The sequence below is a fragment of the Nannospalax galili genome, unplaced genomic scaffold, assembly GCF_000622305.1.
Source record: "Nannospalax galili isolate Female #2095 unplaced genomic scaffold, S.galili_v1.0 scaffold634, whole genome shotgun sequence".
Lineage (NCBI taxonomy): Eukaryota > Metazoa > Chordata > Mammalia > Rodentia > Spalacidae > Nannospalax > Nannospalax galili.
This window is the reverse complement of record NW_008336853.1, coordinates 1,427,277-1,448,999: the sequence shown is the minus strand read 5'-3', so window position 1 is coordinate 1,448,999 and position 21,723 is coordinate 1,427,277. Positions and strand designations below refer to the sequence as shown.

Sequence of the window (21,723 nt, the reverse complement as noted above, 5' to 3'; positions counted from 1 at the left end):
GGCCTTGAACTCACAGAGATCCGCCTGCTTCTGCCTCCCAAGTGCTGGGACTAAAGGTGTGTGCCACCACGCCTGGCTGGTCCTCCATATTTCTAACAAGGCTGATGGAGCCCTTTGCTGTTTCTTCCCATGGGGTTCCCGATGCAGAAGATACTCCTCCGACAAAGGGCAAGTAACAAGGACAGTAGAGGTTTGGATGATTAAACTGAGTCCCCAGTAAAGGCTATATTTGCCTTTAGCTTATGCAAGAGGTCCCTCCCCAACAAGGGGTAGGGGCAGTCCGCTATCAGAAGGAATGGGTCAGTTTCTTTGGCTAGATCAATTATTCAAGCTCTAGTTTGGGAATAAGACTGGTATTTTCCAGTGGCTCCTTGAATAATCAACTTTTTATCCTCAGGAGTACCTAAGGGCTCTTTTAGCATTGAAATGGCAGTCCCAGTGTCTACCATGAATCTGGTAGGCTTCCCTTCTACCTGTAAAGTGACCCTTGGTTCCTGGGGATTGAGGGAAAAACCAAGGCCATGTCATGCCTCCTCAACAGCCAGGCCAGTCTTTTCCCTCGTGGTTAGGGCATTCACCCTTCCAGTGGCCTTCCTCCTTGCGCTAAGCACACTGGTTTCTTCTGAGCCTGGGCTTGTCTAACCCATCCTTTGGAGGCTTACAGGGATCTCTCCTGTCCCTCTGAGGCCGTCTAATATCCCTTCCTAAAGAGGCCATTAACACTGTTCCTATTTCCTTGCTCCTGAGCGAGGAGTCCTGGTTAATATAGACTCTCTGGCTATTTCCATTAACTCAGATATTAATCTTCCTTTGAACCCTTCTAATTTCTGTAGTTTTTTTCTAATGTCTGGGGCTGACTGAGAAACGAAGGCAATCTCTAAGGTCCTCAGGGTCAATAGGGATATAGAGGCCGTAGGCCCTGGCTCCTGTACAGTCTGACTGACCTTGAATAAATTCATGGGTTTCTGGGTTGCTGCTCACAGTCCCTGCAACAGTGTCTGGCGGTACCTGGCAAGGTGATTCCCGCCCCTCAGCGGTGTTGGGGTTCCACTGTGTTCAGGCAGATGGAAAGACCGTCTCAATAACTGCCTGGTCTTGTGATGGGAGGCCATCTGCCCCCAGGACAGAACGGGTAGCCTTTGGAAGAATCCTGGTTTGTTCCTCAGAGATGAAGAGTACCTGTAGGAGCTGATGGCAATCGTCCCAGGTGGGACAATGGGTTATAAAAATGGAGCTGAGCAAATAAGTGCGTTTGGAGGGGTCCTCCGAAAAGGGAGGTTCTGAGACTTCCAGTTGTAAAGATCAGTAGTGGAAAAAGGGGCATAAACAAACACAGATAGGCCTTTTTCCCGTTGTTTCCACGTGCTAAGGTAACCTCCCACAGGGGTAAAAGGGCTAGTGGAGTCTGGGATGCGGAGGCCCCAACCGGAGGGTGAGAGTCTCTGTATCTGGTCCCCATCCGGGTGTGAGGTGGGCTTTGCATATCACCACCGGGAGGGGAGCTGTCATCAGCAGAATCTGCTCTCGGTGGAGGTTGAGGAACCTGGGGAACATAGGGAGGGGGATCTAGGGGATCCTCATCTTCCTGAAGAACAGGGTACAATCTCTTAAGTTTAGAAACAGGAAGGAGAGCAAGGGGAGCTGAGGGATGAGGTGGAGATGTCCTCTTCAGCTGCTAAGTCTTCTGGCATTGTGTGATCCATTGTGGTGGGTTATTAAGTAGATCAACCCATGTAACTATGTAAGGGATCTGGTCAGGATGAAACTGGTTACAAATCCTGAGAACAGAAGCCGTAATGGTTAGATCACAAGTTACCTCAGAAGGCCAACTGGTCTCATGGAAGGTTGGCCACTCTAGTTCACACAGGGTCTAGGGGCTTAACCCCCTGCTCTTTTCCTAAAATCAGAAAAATTATTTATCATACATTCTAATGGAGTAGCACTCTTAGACTCAGTCTGACAAAAACAGACACTATTCCAAAACAGAGTAAGATGAGAACAAATAGACAACACCGACCAGGTTGCCACTATGTCTAAGGATCCAGGGGCGTCCCCTCTGGTGCCTGACTAGGGGGAGGTTTGCTGTGTCCAGCTTCCTACCTAGTAAGTCAGATCAGATCCCAGAACCAGATGGCAAAAAATCACCAGCTAGCCAAAATCAACAGAGATACCAAATAGGCGGTTTAACCCGCTTTTACCTTGCTAGTGGAGCAGGAGGAAAAGCCTGAGGGCTGGGGAAGACAGGAGAGGTGGGAATTGAAAAGCAGGTCCCCTCAGGGGGTGTTCACCGCAGGGCCACAAGGCTCTCTGGATCTTGGTGGGAACTCCAAATGTTACAAGTTGGGAGTTTGCACAAAACCACCACCACCACTTTAGCAGAAAGGTAAAATTTTATTACAACCAGCCGGGCTGTCTATCTTAGGAGTAGAAGCAGCCCCAAACGGTTTTTAACAAGATTTTTATAGGGTTACAAGGGCTTTATTTAAAGAACCATCCAGGGGCTAGAGAGATGGCTCAGCGGTTAAGAGCACTGACTGCTCTTGCAGAGGACCCGGGTTTGATTCCCAGCACCCACATGGCACCTACAAACTATCCTTAACTCCAGTTCCAGGGGAATCCGAAGTCCTCTTCTGATCTCCGAGGCATTGCACGACACGGGTGCTCTCACACACTCGCAGGCAATACACTCATACACATAAAATAAAAAATAATAAAATATTTTTTAAAAAGAAACATCCAATAAAAGAAACATCCAATTAGAAGTGTACAACTCAACAATTTTTTTTTTTTTTTTGGTCTTTTTGAGACAGGGGGTCCCTGTAGCCAGAGCTGTCCTGGAACTCACTATGTAGACCAGGCTGGCCTTGAACTCACAGAGATCCACCTGCCTCTGCCTCCCAAGTGCTGGGACTACAGGCGGCCCCACCACGACTGGCTTTTTTTTTTTTGTCTTTTTGAGACAGGGTCTCCCTGTAGCCCTAGCTGGCCTGGATTTGCTATGGAGACCAGGCTGGCCTTGAACTCACAGGGATCCGCCTGCCTCTGCCTCTCGAGTGCTGGGATTAAAGGCGTGGACAACCATGCCCTGCCACAACTCAGCAATTTTAAAATTAGCCAACTCCCTAGCCATAACAAGCAAACATTGTAACAGAAGCCAAAATCAGCAGTTACCAGATGGTCACTGAATAACAGGGTGGTCTCATACTACATATCAAGGTGACCTGAAATAAAGCAAGCAAGTTACAGAAGCAAAATAAGCAGTTAGCCAGATGCAGGATGTCCCAGGTCAGCACATTCTGCGGTTTTGTGGTTAGGCCATTTTCTTGGACCTCAAGGTTGCTCCCCCTTCTGGGTATTTCCCATAAGTAGGCAAATGGAGTAACTTGGATCAGGTTGCTAATCAATTCACGAATCGAACTCAGATCTTCCGCAGGAGCAGCCAATGCTCTTAACCTCTGAGCCAGCGCTCCAGCCCCCTTAAAAAATATTTTTAAAGATAAAAATTAAATTTACCAGGCATAGCGGCACACGCTTTAATCCCAGCACTCGGGACCCAGAGACAGGAAGATCTTTGTGAGTTCAAGGCCAGCCTGGTCTAAAAAAAAAAAAAAAAAAAAAAAAAAAAAAAATCGAAACCACCCAAGAATGCACGACCTGTTCTCGGCCCCTACAAAACTCAGCCTTCCCCTAGCCCCATCGCACAATCTCCATCTCGCGCGAGGGTTGCTTACCTGACCTCTGGGCTCCTCTGGGCTAGTGAAGATAACTGCATCTGCGATGGTGGATTCGGCTTGTTTCCTTAATCTCACGAAGCCTTTTCGTCATGAATTCTAACAAAATCACAGGTAATCAGTAAGCAAGGTCAGCCGCATCGCGAATCGGTTCCGCTGCTTCCGCGCACGCGCCTCGATCTTCGGGGCGGCAGAGGCTGGGACTGACTACGTGTGGGAAACGTAGAGCCGGCGGGAGGACAGCCAGCGTCCGGAGAAGGTGGCAGACCGGATAAAGACCCGAGTACAGGCGCAGCAGGCCCCGCGCATGCGCACGTCCCTGTGCCGTCTCCGCGCCCGCCATCCCCAGGGGCCTTCTCCCCGCCCGGCTCGTGTCTGCCCGCGGCGCCGCCTGGTCGGACCGGGGCGTTCCCGTAGGATAGAGGCCCCGGCGCTGCTTTCCCTGACGCGCTGTCAGTGAAGGTGGGCCCGTGCGGAGGGCCCCGAGGGCTGGCGTGGCGGAGGTAGCGCTCTCTGCGCTGGAAGTGTGCAGGCGCCGCGGAAGTCGCCCGGGGGTCCTTCGCTGCAGCTGGCTCTGAGCGGGAGGCGGGACTGCGGAGCTGCGCTGCCCCGCGAGATCCCAGCACGGCGCAATGGAGGAGCTGGACTGCGAGCCCACAGTCACTGTAAGACTCCTGGCGACGCTTAGGTCGTCGCCTTCTTCCCTCTGTCTACCCCTCCGGACGGGTGCCTCTTCCGCGGCTCAGCTGCCGCCGTTCGGGTGTCCCTGGGCTCGGGCGGGTGGTCCCGGTTTCTGTGAACGCTCACAAGCCTGGTGGTGGCCGCTGCATCCCGCCGGCCTCGCCTCTCTGTTCTTTCTGCTTCTGTAGTTTTTCCTTAGCGTGAGCTCTGCCACAAGCTTCACGTTGCAGCACCGGGAGCTTAGCTGCTCCCTCTTGTATTGTGCCGGCCCAGGGTTGATTAAAAGCGCTTATTCTTTTGGGAGACTGTAGACTATTTTTGTTGCTCTGTATTCAGTTCCACTTGGGCTTACAGGAGCGTGTATGTCCAGTGTGGATGATCCGTGATAAGTAGCTGGGCTTGGTGGTGCCCTCTTGTAAGCCTAGCACTCTGGAGGCTGAGAATTCTCAAAAAGTAAAGGGGAAGTTGGGCGAGGTGTCCCACCGTTTAGAATCCCATTACTAGAGAGGTGGAGGCAGGATGATCAGAAGTTCAAGCTCCTTTTCCATTTCCTAAGGCGTTTGAGGCCATCCTGGTTTGCGTGAGACTGTGTTTCAAGTAGATTTTTAAGAAGTGGTGAGGAGGGGGCAGATGGGGACTTGGATCTCCTGTCTGGTTTGTCTTGTGAATGAATTTTCTTTGGAAGAAACAGAAGTTCCTTTTTGATGCATGTTTATGGATATAGCTCTGAAGATTAGAGATGCAGCTTATCCAGATATGTGAAGTGGAGGCTCAAAGGCATTGGTCTAAACTGTAGAGATACAGAAGCTATGGTGGGATTGGGAATTTCTTTTTTCATTAACAAAAAGTTCAGTATCCTAGGCTAGCCTTAAACTCGTGATCCTCCTGCCTCAGGCTGTTAAATGCTGGGATTGCAACAGGTGTGCTCTACCATGCTGGGCCAAGTGCTGGCAGACTGGGTTGAGGTGCTCAGTAAATTAGCTGGCTTGCTTTCTTAGGGGTCTCTTAGGGTTCCAGCAGACTGAGCTATCTCAGTCACACCTACCTGAGCGCACCGACTAGGACTTCTTTTCCTGACTACTGATTCTTAGGATTACATTTGCAAGTTGCTTGGAAAGAAAACCTTTCAGTAGGAGCAACAGTTAATATGCCTTATTTTTTACTAGTGGATTCCAGGTGTGAACTCCAAGAAGAAGCAGATGTGTTTTGAGTGGGGTCCTGGGGAGATGCTGGTGTGTGAAACTTCCTTCAACAAAACAGGTAGTCACTTTTCAGTATTATCTGTCTTGGTGCATATGTTGTTATCCTCGTAGATTTGTCTACCTGGGGCATGAAACTGCTTGAACTTATCCTGCAACATTTTCATTTTTGAAAGTTTTTGTATCTTGAGACAGAGTTTTCCTGTGTAACCCTGACTGGCCTTGAATTTCTGGGTTTTGTTCTGTTCCCCAGGCCACTTCTGAATTCAGTATCTTCCCACCTTAGTTTCTAGAGTGCTGGAATTTGAGCTGTGCCCTACTGCACCTAATGTTTTTTAGATGTGAGTCACATGGTGTTGCCCAGACTAATGCCAAACACTTAGGCTCAGTCTTCCTGCCTCAGCCCTCTGAGTAGTTGGGGCTAAAGGCATGTGCTGTCACATACAACTTCTTTTTTTTTTTTTTTTTTGCAACAGGGTCTGTCTCTGGCCTAAGCTGTGCTGGCACACACTAGGTCACCCAGATACTGTCTTAAACTCAAGACAGTCTTCCTGCCTCATTTTCCAAAATGATGTAGTTACTTCACCACACTTGTGGAGTTTTATTTATTTTTTAGACAGGGTCTCCCTGTAGCCCCAGCTGGCTGGGCCTGGAACTCACTATGTAGACCAGGCTGGCCTCCAACTCAGAGTTCCTCTTGCCTCTGCTTCCCAAGTACTGGGGTTAAAGGCATGCCCATCCAGCTTTTTTTTTTTTTAAAGCCATGATCTCCTTGTAAAGCCCAGGCTGCCATTGAATTCACTGTGTAGCTGGAGTTAGCCTTAAACTCAGTGTGAGTGACCCTCCTGTGTCAGTCTTCCCAGTTGAGATTACCAGAACAAACCATATTCAGCAGAGAAATATTACTAAACTTTCCCATTGAAGGTGAAAAGAAGCCAAGTGGGGCTGGAGAGATTGCTCAGTGTTTGAGAACACTGATTGTTCTTGCAGAAGACCCAGGTTCAAATCCCAGCGTCCACATGGCAGCTAACAACTGTCTAACTCCAGTACCAGGGGATCTGACAGCCTCTTCTGACCTCCTCGAGCATTGAATGACACAGGTGCACTTAACCTACATGCAGACAGTACATGCATAGACATAAAATAAAAATAACAATAATAATAAAAAAGCCGGGCGTGGTGGTGCACGTCTTTAATCCCAGCACTCAGGAGGCAGAGGCAGGCGGATCTCTGTGAGTTCAAGGCCAGCCTGGTCTACATAGTGAGTTCCAGGACAGCTGGGGCTACAGGGCGACCCTGTCTCAAAAAGATCAAAAAATAAAATAAATAAAATAAAAATAAAAGTAATAAAAGAAGCGAAGCATGATTGCTTCATGCCTCTGATCCCAGCCTGTAATCCTACAATTTGAGGACAGCTGCGGGTGTCTCCCTTCACCTTCTTCCTTATTTGAGATAGGATCTCCTCTTTTTTTCTGCATATTCCAGGCTAGTGGACCTGTGAGCTTCTTGTCTCCCATCTTGCCTTAGAAGTGCTGGGATTATACACCTGTGTTACTGACCTGTGTCATGTGGGTTCTGGGGGTCTGAACTCGGAACATCATGCTTGCACAGCTAGCACTTTACTCATTGAGCCATACCCTAGCCTGTGGGCTTTCTTTTTTCTTTTTCTTTTTGAGGCAGGGTCTTACCATGTAACCGTGGTTGGCCTGGAGTGCCTTCAAACTTGTGGCAGTTCTCCTGCTTCAGTCTCTTGAGTCTTGGGATTACAGGTATGTGCAGCTTAAAAATAATATTTACAGCTTAAAAATAATATTTTCTTGGGGCTGGAGAGATGGCTCAGCAGTTAAGAGCACTGACTGCTCTTGCAGAGGACCTGGGTTCTAGAGAGGTGGCTCAGCAGTTAAGAGCACTGACTGCTCTTGCAGAGAACCCGAGTTCGATTCCCAGCACCCACATGGTGGCTATGAACCATCCTTAACTCCAGTTTCAGAGGAATTCGAAGCCCTCTTCTGACCTCCACAGCATTGCATGACACGGGTGCACTCACATACATGCAGGCAACATACTCATACATGTAAAATAAAAATAATAAAGTAAAACATTTTTTAAAAATAATATTTTCTTGACTTTGAAGGTATCAGAAACTTTGACTTTATTTACTTTTATTTTTACCTAGGCTCATATTAAATGGGCTTCCTTTTTTCCTGTTATATTTCAGTTGAAAGCAAAAGTAGTTCCACAGTATGCTAGTGGGCTGAGGAGGGAAGTTTGAGAATAAGTGTTTGTATTTAGAAATTTATGTGAGGCCTGTTGATGGCTCATTGGGTAAAAGGCTCTTGTTGCCAAGCCTGACAGTTTGAGTTCCATCCCAAGACCCTATATGGTAGAAGGAGAAAACTGACTTTTCCAAGTTGTCCTCTGACTTCTGCATGCTCGTGGTGTACATCCACACATAGAAAATAGATAAATGTAAAAGAAAACCCTATGTAAGAGCCCAGACATAGCTCGGTGGGCGAATATCTGCTTTACATGCATACTACCCTGTACTTAATCTCTAGCACCAAAATATAAAAATCAAAATTCATTTCTGGGTAACTGAAAAAGGTAATCTACATCAATTCAGTTTTCCCACCAGAGGTGAGGACCAAATCCAGGGCCTTGTGCTAGTTGCTAGGCAAGCATTCTACCACTGACCTAATCCCCAGCACCCTCCATAGCAATTCACTTTTTATGAGTGCAGTCCAAGGAGTGAAAGGTTCATCTACACATGGCAATGCGTGCTTATAAGCCTGTGACTTCAGAGTAGTATCAGGAGGATGGAGAGTTCCAGGCTAGCCTGGGAGATATTGCCAGACCCTTTTCTCTAAACCCAAGGAGTCGGTGATAGAGTGCTTCCATAGCAGGTGCATGACCCTTCGCTGGACCATCACCCCCCACCAAAGGATGAAGCTGTTATGGTTGTGCATGCCTGTAACCTTAGCACTAGCACTGGAGAGGCTGAGACAGCAGGATTACCATGGTTTGATTCCATCATAGGCTACAGAGCGAGACCCCCATCTCAACACCAACCCCTAAAAAAAAGTCTTTTGGAACTAGGCTCTTTGTATGTAGCCCTGACTGGCCTGGAATTGATGTGGACCAGCCTGATCTTGGACCTGCGATCCTTCTACATCATGCTTCCAAGTGCTGAGATTATAGTTGTGTGCCTCCACATCCAGCCAGTTTGTTTATTTTTTCTGACTTTTTGAGACAGGGTCTCTCTGTAGCCCCAGCTGGCCTGGAACTCATGTAGAACAGGCTGGCCTCAATCTCATAGAGATCTGTCTGCCTCTGTCTCCTGAATGCTGGGATTAAAGGCATGTGTCACTATGTGCAGCTCAGCCTTTTTTTTTTTTTTTTTACATTAAAGACTTAGAAATACTAGAAATACTTATTTCTCTTTGGCGGGAAATGAGAGGTGTTAAATTTTTTCCTGTTTCGTTCCAGACAAATCAGAGAAAGTGCCAAGCTGTCCTTTTATCTATCTCATTCGGAAAGATGTGGATGTTTACTCTCACATTTTGAGAAAACTCTTCAATGAATCCCATGGAATTTTTGTTGGCCTCCAGAGAATTGAAGAAGAATTGACTGGAAAATCCAGAAAAACTCAGTAAGTAGGGTGTTGGTAGCTGCTGGTGTCAATAACTAAATTGTGAAAAGCCAAATGATTGTTTGGAGTGGCAGGAGGGTCTACAGGGTTCCTGGTCCTCCTGTGTCTCACCAGGATGGAACATGAGAGATTGTACAAGTGCTGTTGATTGACTTACTTGACTGAGAAGCTTCTGCTTGTGTTCCTACTTCATCTGCTCCTCAGAGAAGGAAAGTTAGGCCAGATAAGCCCTTGAGAATCATTAAATTAGATCCCATTTTTGAGGAGATTTAAAAATTTATATATATGCCTCGACTTCCCAAGTACTAAGGTTAACAGCTGCTCTGTTTTGGGCCAACTCTTGTAGCATGTGTCTGTAATCCCAGTACCTAAGAGGCTGAGGCAAAAGGATCATGAGTTTGACAGCCTGCTATCTAGTAAAGGCCCTGTCTCACAAGAACAAGGAGTAAGCCTAGTGGGAGCTAGGCACTGTGGGACACACCTTTAATCCCACATATGAGTCACATGTTCAGCCCCTCTCCTGTCTTTTTTGAGACAAGGTCTCACTCTGTAGTACTGGCTGCCTAGAACTCCTTATGTAGAACAGGATGGCTTCTAACTCACAGAGATTCACCTGCCTCTGCACCAGCACGCCCAGCTATCCTTTCTTTTTTATTACTCTCTCTCTAACACTAAGATATGTTCCCAGGCTGAAGAGATGGCTCAGCGGTTAAGAACACTGGCTGTTCTTGCAGAAGACCTTGGTTTGAATCCCAGCATCCACATGGCAACTAACAACTGTCTGTATCTCCAGTTCAAGGGGATCTGACAGCTTCTGTCCTCCACGGGCATTGTGTGGCCCAGTGCACTTACCTACATGCAGATAATACATGCATACATATAAAATAAAAATAATAGCCGGGCGTGGTGGTGCACGCCTGTACTCCCAGCACTTGGGAGGCAGAGGCAGGCGGATCTCTGTGAGTTCAAGGCCAGCTTGGTCTACATAGTGAGTTCCAGGACAGCTGGGACTACAGGGAGACCCTGTTTCAAAAGGGCCAAAAATTAAAAAAAAAAAAAAAAAAGATATGTTCCCAACTCATCCTGAATGCCATTTTGTTTTTCTGTAGATTGGTTCGAGTGAGTAAAAATTACCGATCAGTCATAAGAGCATGTATGGAGGAAATGCATCAGCTTGCAAGTAAGGATCTTGGGTGTATTTGAAGTATGTATCTGCCTGTGAATACTGTGAGATGGAATCTGATGTTCCAATCCCAAACTATGGTTTTGCCTTACATAATCTTTACATTTTTGTCATCTTCCTGAGTGTGGTTTTCTTTTTTTTAAATATTTTATTTATTATTTTATGTGTATGAGTGTATTACCTACATGTGTGTGAGTGTACCCGTGTTGTGCAGTGCCACAGAGGTCAGAAGAGGACTTTAGATTCCCCTGGAACTGGAGTTAAGGATGGTTCGTAGCCGCCATGTGGGTGAGAATCTAACCTGGGTCCTCTGCAAGAGCATTCAGTGCTCTTAACTGCTGTGCCATCTCTCCGGCCCCCCAAGTGTTTTTCAAGCTGGAATGTTGAGTTGCTTGACTTCCTGGTTTCTTCATGGTATGAGGCTAAAGTGCCAAATTAAGAGCCTTTGAAAATTATATTCCCAGTCCTTTGACTTTGGTGACTTAAAGGTGCCATGACCATGAGCGTGGTTCCTCAGTGCCTAATGTGATCTTGGTGGTGTTTTCCCCAGAGCTGCTTGTAACTTGTGGACCTGTTTGATGTGAAACATTGGCACTTCCTTTGAAAATGGTTGCCATTGAAAGAAACAAAGACAGGAGCCTCCAGGGCCTACACTCACTTAAAATGTTTTGTTTTCTGCTAGTTGCCTCTAAAGATCCAGCTTGCGGCCACCAGTTCAGCAGCCAGGTAAGGGATAGCTGCTTTTGTTGTAAACTACCACTGTGTCCCTCTTTGCCTTAACACTACCTAAGGGTGACTTTGTGGACTATTAGAGCAGTTTATCCTTTCTAGGTAGATAGCCTGCTCTGGAGTGGCAAGTATTCCTTTCAAGGTCTAGCCTATTAGAACACAAGCTGTGCTTGATAAATACTTGTGGAAAGTATAAATCCTAATCATAGAGTGTTGAGAAATTGCTGCTTGAGATGGAGAGTTTTCTTTTGTTTTTTTTTTTGAGACAAGGTCTCACTACATAGTCCTGGCTGGCTTGGAACTCACTATGTAGATCAGGCTGTCCTTGAATTCACATCAATACCTCTGCCTCCCAAGTGCTGGATCAAAGGCATGTGCCTCCACACCCAATGAACTGAGCTTTTGGAACCTTAGAACTGGATGGTGATGCATAGGAGTCTCTTAGAATTCTCTTGGTGTTTTCACAAGTCTAGTGAATAGGAATAATATACCATGTCTGGTTGGCATATTGTTTATTCTTCCTGTGAACAAGACATGATGGTGTCTAAACAGAAGGATAAGGGTACAGGGGAGCCTTCATATTCTTAAGGACAGGTGATCTGATTTATATTATGGGGGGCGTTATTGGACTTTGCCTTTTTATTTTATGCCCTGGGTTTACTAAGCATGTATATTCCCACTGAGCTATACCACTAGTGAAGACTTTGCCTTTAGATTTTGTTGTGTGTTTTATTTTTTTCTTAATTAAAAAAATTTTTTTGGTCTTTTGGAGACAGGGTCACCCTGTAGCCCCAGCTGGCCTGGAACTCACTATGTAGACCAGGCTGGCCTTGAACTCATAGAGATCTGCCTGCCTCTGCCTCCAGAGTGCTGGAGTTAAAGGTGTGCACAACCACACCTGGCTCAAGATTTACTTATTTTATATATGTATGTTTGTGTGTTTCTATGTAGGTGTATGTATGTGTGTTGTATGTAAGTATATATGTATGTGTGTGGGTGCCTAAAGAGGCCAGAAGAGAGCGTCAGATCACCTGGAGCTGGAGTTACAGGCAGTTGTGAGCTGCCTGATGTGAGAGCTGGGAACTGAACTTGAGTCCTCTGGAAAAGCAGTATGCACTCTTAAGCTGTGCCATTTCTTAGCCTCTGTGTGTGTGTGTGTGTGTCTCTGTCTGTCTGTCTGCCTGCCTGCCTGTGTCAATTTTTTTATTTTATGTGTATGAATATTATGCCTGCATGTGTGTAAGTGCACTTGTGTGTGCAGTGCCTGTGGAGGACAGAAGAGGGCGTGGGATCCCCTGGAACTGGAGTTTCAGCTGCCATGTGGGTTCCTGGACTCAAACCCAGGTCTTCTGCAAGAACAGTCAGTGCTCTCTTAATCTTTGAGCCATCTCTCCAGCCCCCATGTTAACTTATTTTTATGTGTATGATTGTTTTACTTGCATGTATGTAAGTGCACCCAATTTTGCAGTGCCTGCAGAGGCAATGCAACTGGAGTGAAGGACAGTTGTTAGCTGCCATCTGCCATGTGGGTACTGGGAACCATACCTATGATCTCTGCAGGAGCAGCCATTGCTCTTAACTGCTGAGCCATCTCCCAATGCCTGTATGTTTTTTTGTTTTGTTTTGTTTTGTTTTGGGTTGGCCTTTTTGAGACAGGGTCTCCTTGTAGCCCCAGCTGGCATGGAACTCACAGAGCTCCACTTGCCTCTGCCTCCTGAGTGCTGGGATTAAAGGTGTGTGGTCATCAGCTAAAGGCAACATTAATTCAAACACCACACCAGTTGTATGTGTGTGAGTGTAGTTTTTTGGGGCCTTTTTGAGACAAGGTCTCCCTGTAGCCCCAGCTGGCCTTGAACTCACAGAGATTCACCGCATGCCTGGCGTATGTGTGTTTTTAATTGCTGGCTGTGTGAGTGTATGTGTATGTATATGTTCACACATCTGTCTATGCACATTGAGGCCAGAAGAGGGTGTTGGGTATTTTCCTCTATCACTCTCCTCCTAATCCCTTTCTCCCTGAACCTGGGGCTTGTGCATTCTCAGAAAGCTGGGCTGGAAGCCAGCAAGCCCCAGTGATCCCACTATCTCTGCCCCCCTTGTAGTTGGGGTTACAGGTGTGTACATGTCATCCAGCTTGCTATAGAGACCAGAATCTCACAGAGGTTCACTTGCTCCTGCCTCCTGAATCGTGAGATTAAAGGCATGTGCCATCAGCCGGGCATGGTAGTACACGCCTTTAGTCCTAGCCCTGGGGAGGCAGAGTCAGGCAGATCTCTGTGAGTTCAAGGCCAGCCTGGTCTACATATCGAGTTCTAGGCCAGCTGTGGCTACAGGGAGACCCTGTCTCAAAAATACCAAAAAAAACAGAAAAAAAAGTCATGTGTCATCCACCCAGTTACTCTTTTTTTTTTTTTTTTTTTTTTTTTTTTGGTCTTTTTTCTCCTTGTAGCCCCAGCTGCCCTGGAACTCACTACATAGACCAGGCTGACCTTGAACTCAGTGATCTGCCTGCCTCTGTCTCCCAAGTGCTGGTACTAAAGGTGTACGCCACCACACCTGGCTCTATTTTTTTTTATTTTTATTAAAGTTAGGATCTCTTGTAGCCCAGGTTGGCCTTGAAGTCTGGATCCTCCTACCCCCACATCCCAAGGGCTAGGATTACAGGGGAAGCTGGCATGGAACTAACTCTACTCTTGGCTGGCTTTGAATTCATGATCTTCCTGCCTCACCCTCCTGAATGTTTAGATTATAGGTGTGTGCCACCTCCCTGGCTCCAACTTTGCAATTTTTATTTATGTTTTTATTACTGACTACTTTGGTCTCTTTGAAATGGTCTTCCTGTAGCCCCAGCTGTCCCGGAACTCACCATATAGACCAGGCTGGCCTGGAACTCACAGAGATCTACCCGCCTCTGCCTCTGCCTCCTGTGTGCTGGGAATAAAGGAATGTGCCACCACACCTAGCCTTTTTAAAATTTTTTTATTGTGTTTATTTATTGTGTGTGTGTGTGTATGCATGTATGTGCATGCACATACATTCCATGGTGCCCATGTGGGAGTCGGTTTTCTTCTTCCGTATCAGCCTCAGGAATTGAACTTAGGTTGTCAGCTTGTTAGTGAGTGCCATTACCTGTTGGGTCATCTCACTGACTCAACTGACTGTTTTTCTAAAAATTATCTGTTCCTTTTACTCAAATAAACCTCTTCCTAATTTATAAAGATCATCAGTATAGATTTGCTGGCTATTTTTTTTCTAATTCACTTTAAAATAAAATCAGTATTGTTAAAATTGTGCTAGTTTTTCTCTCTCTACTTGAACTTCTTTCCTGGGCTTCCTGGTGGGAAATCTTGCCATGGACATATCAGTTAACTGTTGCATTAGTGAATGACCACTGTGTGATTCAGACCCTACTTTCTTCCTCTGTTCAGGTTCTGGTCTCAGGAATATTTTCAGTTAAACCTGTCTCTTTTTCCTCCGTAGGTCTCCATTTTGTCAGCCATGGAGCTCATTTGGAACCTGTGTGAGATTCTTTTTATTGAGGTAGCCCCAGGTAAGTCCAGTTTCTTTTTATGGTAGCTTTAGGTTAGCCGAGGATAATGCTGTCATCACTGCCCTGGGGTCCCTGCCATCCTTGTTCTTTCCCCATCTTTCACCTGCACCCTAATGGGTGCTCTGCTGATGAGAGGTTCATTCCAGAGTGTTCATCTGCATAACCATCAAACTATAGGACGTTATGTCAGATATTGGGAAAAGAACCATATGGAGTGCTCCAGAAACCCAAAATATTATGTAATGATACCTTGAAAGTGCTGATAAACAAATATTCAAGTAGTACGAAGGGGGGTGGTCAGTGTGTTATGGACTGGTCAGCCTTAAGGTGCTAGGGAATAGGGGGTACTAGGTGGTGGGAGCCCAAATAGCATTGAGAATTCTGTAACTAATGATGGGACAGGCTGGGCCACCACGGATATTATCCCTGTGTAGTTAGGATTATTTTGTTAATCTTAAGCTGTATTGTAATCCCTCCAGTGTTTTATAGAAATGTGCTCTGGAGGTTCTGCAGTGTAAGGATTTATGTCTGCTGTTTCCCATGAATGCACTGTAAACTCTGTGTAGTATAGCCTTTCATTCACACTTCTGTTAGATTGCTGGCTGTAGCTGGAGGACTGAGAGTTTGAGGCCAGCTTAGGCTACATAGCAAGATCCTGTCTAAAGAAACAACAAAAAAGAAAACCGCTAAACCCAAAGAAGTAACAAAAAATTAGTTGTCAAATACTTCCTTCTCCGGTGGATTTTCGGGAGGCTCCCACGTAGCCATTGTCATCTAGTATCATGTAGCAGCTAGCCAGCACCAGTCATTCAGCATCCAGCATGCACACGTGCACATCACAGTGCATATTGTAAGGAATCTGGCTGTGGCTGGGTGTGATGGCACACACCTGTACCCCTCACGTTTAGATACAATTCCAACACTTAGGAGGCAGAAGCTAGAGTTCAAGGCCAGCTTGGCCTATAGGGCAAGATCTTGATCCAACAAAACAAAACAATCTGATTTTGTAAAGTGGTAAAGTCTGAGTGTAGGTTCAACCCATTCCAAGATTCAGCAAAACATGGTCCTGCCTGGCAGAGGAAGGTCCTGTAAAAGCCCCCATGCTTTTCTTACCCAGTTGAGAGATAAATGCCTCTCCAGTCAGCTTCTCTGCCTTAACAGTTTGTACCTATGCTTTGGGTAAAGTGGAACCTGCTGTAGATGAAGCCAAGGTTTTTGTGTGTGATACCAGTCTCTCCTCTCAGCTGGCCCTCTTCTCCTCCACCTCCTTGACTGGGTCCGACTTCACGTGTGTGAGGTGGATAGTTTGTCGGCAGACGTTCTGGGCAGTGAGAATCCAAGCAAACATGAGAGCTTCTGGAACTTGGTGAGTGAGTGTTGGCTGCCCCTCCGCCCTTCCACCTTGGGTTCTCCTGTCCCACTGCCCTTCGCCAGTTCTGCTTGAGTTGAGTCCAGAGACAGTTTCACATCTTTCCTTCTCTGTTCCATAGAGTTTAAAACTAATTTAGCTTTGCAAAGTTGCCAGTGGAAAAGGAAGTTGGATTTGTTGGAAGATCTAAGGAAGCGAGGCATGAAGGAAGTAGAAAGCTGATTGACAGGAGCTAAGGTGGGGTTCAGGGCATAAATGGGCTGGAGGTGTAGCAGAGTAGTAGATTGCTTGCGTATGGGAGAGCAAGACCTCCAGCACCACTCAGAAAAAGAATATCCTTATTTTACTTGTTTGCTTTGGTTTTGTTTTGTGTTTGAGTCAGGCTCTCACTGTGTAACACCAGCTGGCCTGGAGCTCACTGTCTGTAAACCAATCTGGCTTCATACTGGCAGTGATCCTCTACCTCTGCCTCCTGAATTCTGGGTTATAGGTGTGCACTGCCGTGCCCAGCTTTGTTTCTTTTGTCTTGAGACAGGGTCTCAATGTATAGCCCTGGCTGGCCTTGAACTTTCCTAGGCAGCTTAGGATGACCCTGTTCCAAATTTACAAGAAGGGGTGGGGCTGGAAATGTAGCATAGTGGTAGAGTGCTTGCCTACTATGTACTAATCCCTGGGTTTGAGTTCCAGTGCCATACAATGCCTCCAGGGACCAGAAGAGGGCATCACATTCTGCTGGAACTAGAGTTACTGATGGTACTGGGAATCAAACCAGGTTGTTCTGTAAGAACAGCCAGTACTCTTAACCATTGAGTCATCTCTCTAGCCCCATCAAAAACATTTTTTTTTTCTTTTTTCTTTTTTTTTTGATCTTTTTGAGACAGGGTCTCCCTATAATCCCAACTGATGTGGAACTCAGTATATAGACTAGGCTAGCCTTGAACTCACAGAGATCACCTGCCTCTGCCTTCTGAGTGCTGGGATTAAAGGCGTGCACCACCACTCCAGGCTGTACAATTTTTTTTTTCTTTTTGAGACAGGGTCTCCCTGTAGCCCCAGCTGTCCTGGAACTCACTGTGTAGACCAGGGTGGCCTCAAACTCACAGAGATCCGCCTGTCTCTGCCTCCCAAGTGCTGGGACTAAAGGCGTGCACCACCACACCCGGCACACATTTTTATGTTATGTTCTTTGGATTGAACTCAGGGCCTGTTCTTGTAAGGTGAGTGCTTTCTCTGAGCCATCCTCAACCTTCGTTTCTTTTTTACTTTTTAATTCTTTGACAATTTCATACATGTATATAATGAATTCTGGAGAAATGGCTCAGTGGTTAAGAGTTTGTGCTGCCCTTGCAAGTTCAGTTCCCAGCACCCATGTCAGGTGGCCTGTAACTGCCTGTGACTCAAGCTCCTCTGGCTTCCTCAGGCCCCAGCACTCATATGCACATAGCTCCCCACACGCAGACACACATATACACATAATGAAAAATAAAATCTTGAAGAACAATCAGTTTTAGTCATTGCCATCCTCTCTTCCTCTCCCACTGAAACCCTTCTTCCCCACAACTCTCCTCCTCCTCCTACTTCATCTTTGTGTGTGACTCATTGATTTAGTGAGAGTTCAGTTTACATGAGTATGGGTGGGAGGTCATTTATGGGAGCATGGGCATACCGGTGACTGCATCACTGAAGAAAGTGAAACCTCCTCACCCAGCAACCATTAACTCACCATAGTCCCTCAGGGAGCATGGAGCCTCATGGACTCCTCCCCTATCCTTGATGAGATGTTGATTGGCCCAATCTTGTACAAGTCTTGTGCCCTATTTTATTTTAAAAAGTTGGGCTGGACGTGGTAGTGCACGCCTTTAATCCAAGCACTCAGGAGGCAGAGGTAGGTAGATCTCTGTGATCAAGGCCAGCCTGGTCTACATAGTGAAACCCTTTGTCAAAGAAAAAAAAAAGTTGTTTGCTGGGGCTGGAAAGATGGCTCAGTGGTTAATAGAACTGGCTGCTCTTGCAGAGGACCTGGGTTGAGTTTCTAGCACCCACATGGCAGCTAATAACCATCTGTAACTCTAGATCTGGGGGATTCCACACCCTCTTTTGTCCTCTGCAGGCAGTGCATGCACATTGTACACCTACATATGTAGACAAAACACACAACCTTGGCACAGCTGTATCTTCTTGTGCTCATGGTCCCATATCTCTTTACAGGTGACTGTCTTGGTGCTTCAGGGCCGGCTAGATGAGGCCCGACAAATGCTGTCCAAAGAAGCTGATGCCAACCCTCCCTCAGCGGGCATGTGCCATATCCTTGGGGACCTGATGAGGACAATGCCCATTCTTAGTGTACGTGGGAGCTGCCTTGTCTGCCAGGTCATGGGAGTTAGGGGATTGTGACGCTGAGAGTCTGGGCAGGTTTGTGTCTCATTGCCAATCTTTCCCCTCAGCCTGGCAACACTCAGACCCTGACGGAGCTGGAGCTGAAGTGGCAGCACTGGCGTGAGGAGTGTGAGCGGCACTTGCAAGACAACACATTTGCTGCCAGCCCCCATCTGGAGTCTCTCTGCAAGGTCTGGGGGAAGCAGTCGGGTCAGGCCTGGGGCACTTTGGTACCCTGACATCCCAGACACAGGATCTGTCTCCTCCCTGCAGAGGGCTGGGCTGTCAGTTGCTCTGATGTGAAGGAGGATACTTTCAGCTCTAGTTGAGACCTGGGGCCCAACTGATAACCAGTAATGTCTTGGGAATACTTCCCTGTGAGGGTAGCACAATGTCTCTCCTCAGATCATGCTGGGGGATGAGGCCACTTTGTTGGAGCAGAAGGAGCTTCTGAGTAACTGGTACCATTTCCTGGTCACGAGGCTGTTATATTCTAACCCCACAGTGAAGCCCATTGATCTGCACTTCTACGCCCAGGTATGTGAGCTCTGGTGGGAGCAGGAGTGTGCTAGGTGCTCTCGGCTCTGTAATTCTCAGTGTGTGGCCTCTTTGAATTGATCTTCTGTGGGCACAGGAAGGCTATTTCCTTCACCCCTTTTGGAAGGGACCCCTCTCGCCTCTCTAGGGTTCCCCATACAGCAGTCCTGCTGCCCCACCCCCAAGTCTCTCCTTCCATTCTAGAGATTGATTGGGACATCATCTTTCTGCAGTCCAGCCTAGACATGTTTCTGGGAGGTGAGAGCAGCCCAGAGCCGCTAGACAACATCTTGATGGCGGCCTTTGAGTTTGACATCCACCAAGTGATCAAAGAGTGCAGGTGAGACACTTCTCACTGTAGCCATTTTTAGAGATTCAGTTCAGTGATGCATACATGTTGACAGTTTGTACAGCGACCTCCTCTGTCCATTTCTAGAATGTCCTGTTCTTTACCCTTTTTTCATATTCTTTCCTGGATTTTGTTTTGTTTGTTTTGTGTATGTGTGGTGTGAAGTGTTTTATGTGTGTCGGGTGTCCGCACTCTTAGGGAGGCTACAGTAGGGTACTGGTGTCTTCCTCTAGTGTTCTTAGCCCTACTTCTTGAGACATGATCTCACTGAACTAGAGCTCTTTGTACACTTAGACCGGATGACCTGTTCTGGCAAGCTCTTGAAATCTGCTTGTCTCTGCCCCCAGTGTTCTGGTTATAGGCACCCACAGCTATGCCTGGCATTTTATGTAGTGCTGGGAATTGAAACTCAGTATTCTTACCCACTGAACCATCTCTCCAGGCCCCCCCCCATTTTTTTTTTGGTCTTTTTGAGACAGGGTCTCTGTGTAGCCCCATCTGTCCTGGAACTCACTATGTAGACCAGGCTGGCCTTGAACTCAGAGATCTGCCTGCCTCTGCCTCCCGAGTGCTGGGACTAAAGGCTTGCACCACCACACCTGGCTTCCAGCCCCTTTTTTATTTTCTTTTTTTTTTTTGGTCTTTTTTGAGACAGGGTCTCCCTGTAGCCCCAGCTGGTCCCTGTGTAGACCAGGCTGGCCTTGAACTCACAGAGATCTGCCTGCCTCTGCCTCTGCCTCTGCCTCCTAAGTGATGGGATTAAAGGCGTGCACCACCACGCCCAGCCTCCCTGTTTTGTTTTTTAATTTCATATGTATGAGTGTTTTACCTACATGTGTACAGGTGTACCACATGCATGCAGTGCCTGCAGAGGTCAGGGTGTTGGATCCCCTGGTACTGGAGTTTCAGGTGGTTGTTAGCTGCCATGTAGGTGCTGGGACTCAAACCCAGGTCCTCTACAAGAGCTGCTGGTGCTCTTAACCACTGAGCTCTCGCTTCAGCCCTGCCTGTTTTATTTTTTTGAAACAGGGTCTTACATTGAAGCCCAGGCTGGCCTGGAACTCAGAGTTACAGGTGTCAAACACTGTTCAGCTTTTTACGTTTATTTCTGTAGATCTGTTGCCTCAGTTTGTTTTGAACTACTATAACAGAATACCTGAGCCTGGGTAATTTATGTAGAACGGAATTAAGTTTCTCACAAAAGACTGAGAAGTCTGAGGTGAAGGCTCTGACAGGTGCAGTTTCTTTTGAGGTCTGTGCTCTGCTTCATTGATGCCTCCTGTTTTGTGAGACAGTCTCACATGGTAAGTCAGGCTGTCATGCAATTCACTACGTACCCAGGCTGGCCTGGAACTCGGCAGCCCTTCTAAGAACTGGGATTACAGGTTTGAGCCCCCATGCCCAACTCACGATAGTGCCTTGCATGCCACCTCTTCCAGGGGTGAGAAGTGCTGTACCTCACAGTGGAAGGTGGAAGAAAGGGAACACACTTCTGTTAAGCTCCTTGGTAAAGTTACTTCATTTCACTCATGAGGGAGGTATCCTTATGGCATCATCACCTATTGAAGTGCTATTTCTTTTTTTTTTTTTTTTCTTTTTGAAGCAGGGTCTCCCTGTAGCCCCAGCTATCCTGGAACTCACTATGTAGACCAGGCTGGCCTTGAACTCACAGGGGTTCCCTTGCCTCTGCCTCCCAAGTTCTGGGACTACAGGCGTGCACCACCACACCTGGCCTGAAGTGTTATTTCTTAGTGCTGTCACATTGACCACACTTCAGACTGCCCCAGGTTGTTTTCCCGGCTTCATTCTGATGAGCTGAGGATCTTGCTGAGGTTTGAGAACCACCATGTTTATGCCGGTTTCTACCTCTGGAATATTCAAAATAACATTGTAGGAAATGATTTGATATTTAAAATCTAGGGACTACAGGGCTGGAGAGATGGCTTGGTGGCTAAGAATACTGGCTGCTCTTGCAGAGGACCCAGGTTCAGTTCCCAGCACCCACATGGTGCTAACAACCATCTGTAACTCCAGTTCCAGGGTATCCAGCACCCTTTTCTGACTGCCAGAGGCATTGCAAGTCATAGATGCACTTACATTCATGTAGGCAGCATACTCATATACATAAAAAAATAAAATAGGTGCTAGAGAGATGGCTCAGTGGTTAAGAGCATTGACTACTCTTGCAGAGGACCCGGGTTCGATTCCCAGCACCCACATGGTGCCTACAAACCGTCTTTAACTCCAGTTCCAGGGAAATCTGAAGCCCTCTTCTGACGTCCGTGGCATTGCACGACACGGGTGCACTCACATACATGCAGGCAACATACTCATACACATAAAGTAAAAATAAAATACTAAAAAGAAAAA

At 46.9% G+C, this 21,723-nt stretch overlaps 1 protein-coding gene across 1 annotated transcript in view; it reads left to right on the top strand.

Moving 5' to 3' along the window:
• The first annotated feature begins 4,220 nt into the window (after positions 1–4,220).
• The window catches only part of Nup85 (nucleoporin 85), a 34,994-nt gene continuing 17,491 nt past the window's right edge, over positions 4,221–21,723 (top strand). Inside the window, exons 1-11 of the mRNA XM_008831426.3 lie at positions 4,221–4,396; positions 5,579–5,672; positions 9,098–9,260; positions 10,370–10,440; positions 11,126–11,169; positions 14,653–14,722; positions 15,967–16,088; positions 18,300–18,434; positions 18,536–18,658; positions 18,873–19,004; positions 19,238–19,344. Coding sequence (XP_008829648.1) covers positions 4,364–4,396; positions 5,579–5,672; positions 9,098–9,260; positions 10,370–10,440; positions 11,126–11,169; positions 14,653–14,722; positions 15,967–16,088; positions 18,300–18,434; positions 18,536–18,658; positions 18,873–19,004; positions 19,238–19,344 — 1,094 coding nt within the window. The 5' untranslated portion in view covers positions 4,221–4,363. The remainder of the gene's footprint in view (positions 4,397–5,578; positions 5,673–9,097; positions 9,261–10,369; positions 10,441–11,125; positions 11,170–14,652; positions 14,723–15,966; positions 16,089–18,299; positions 18,435–18,535; positions 18,659–18,872; positions 19,005–19,237; positions 19,345–21,723) is intronic.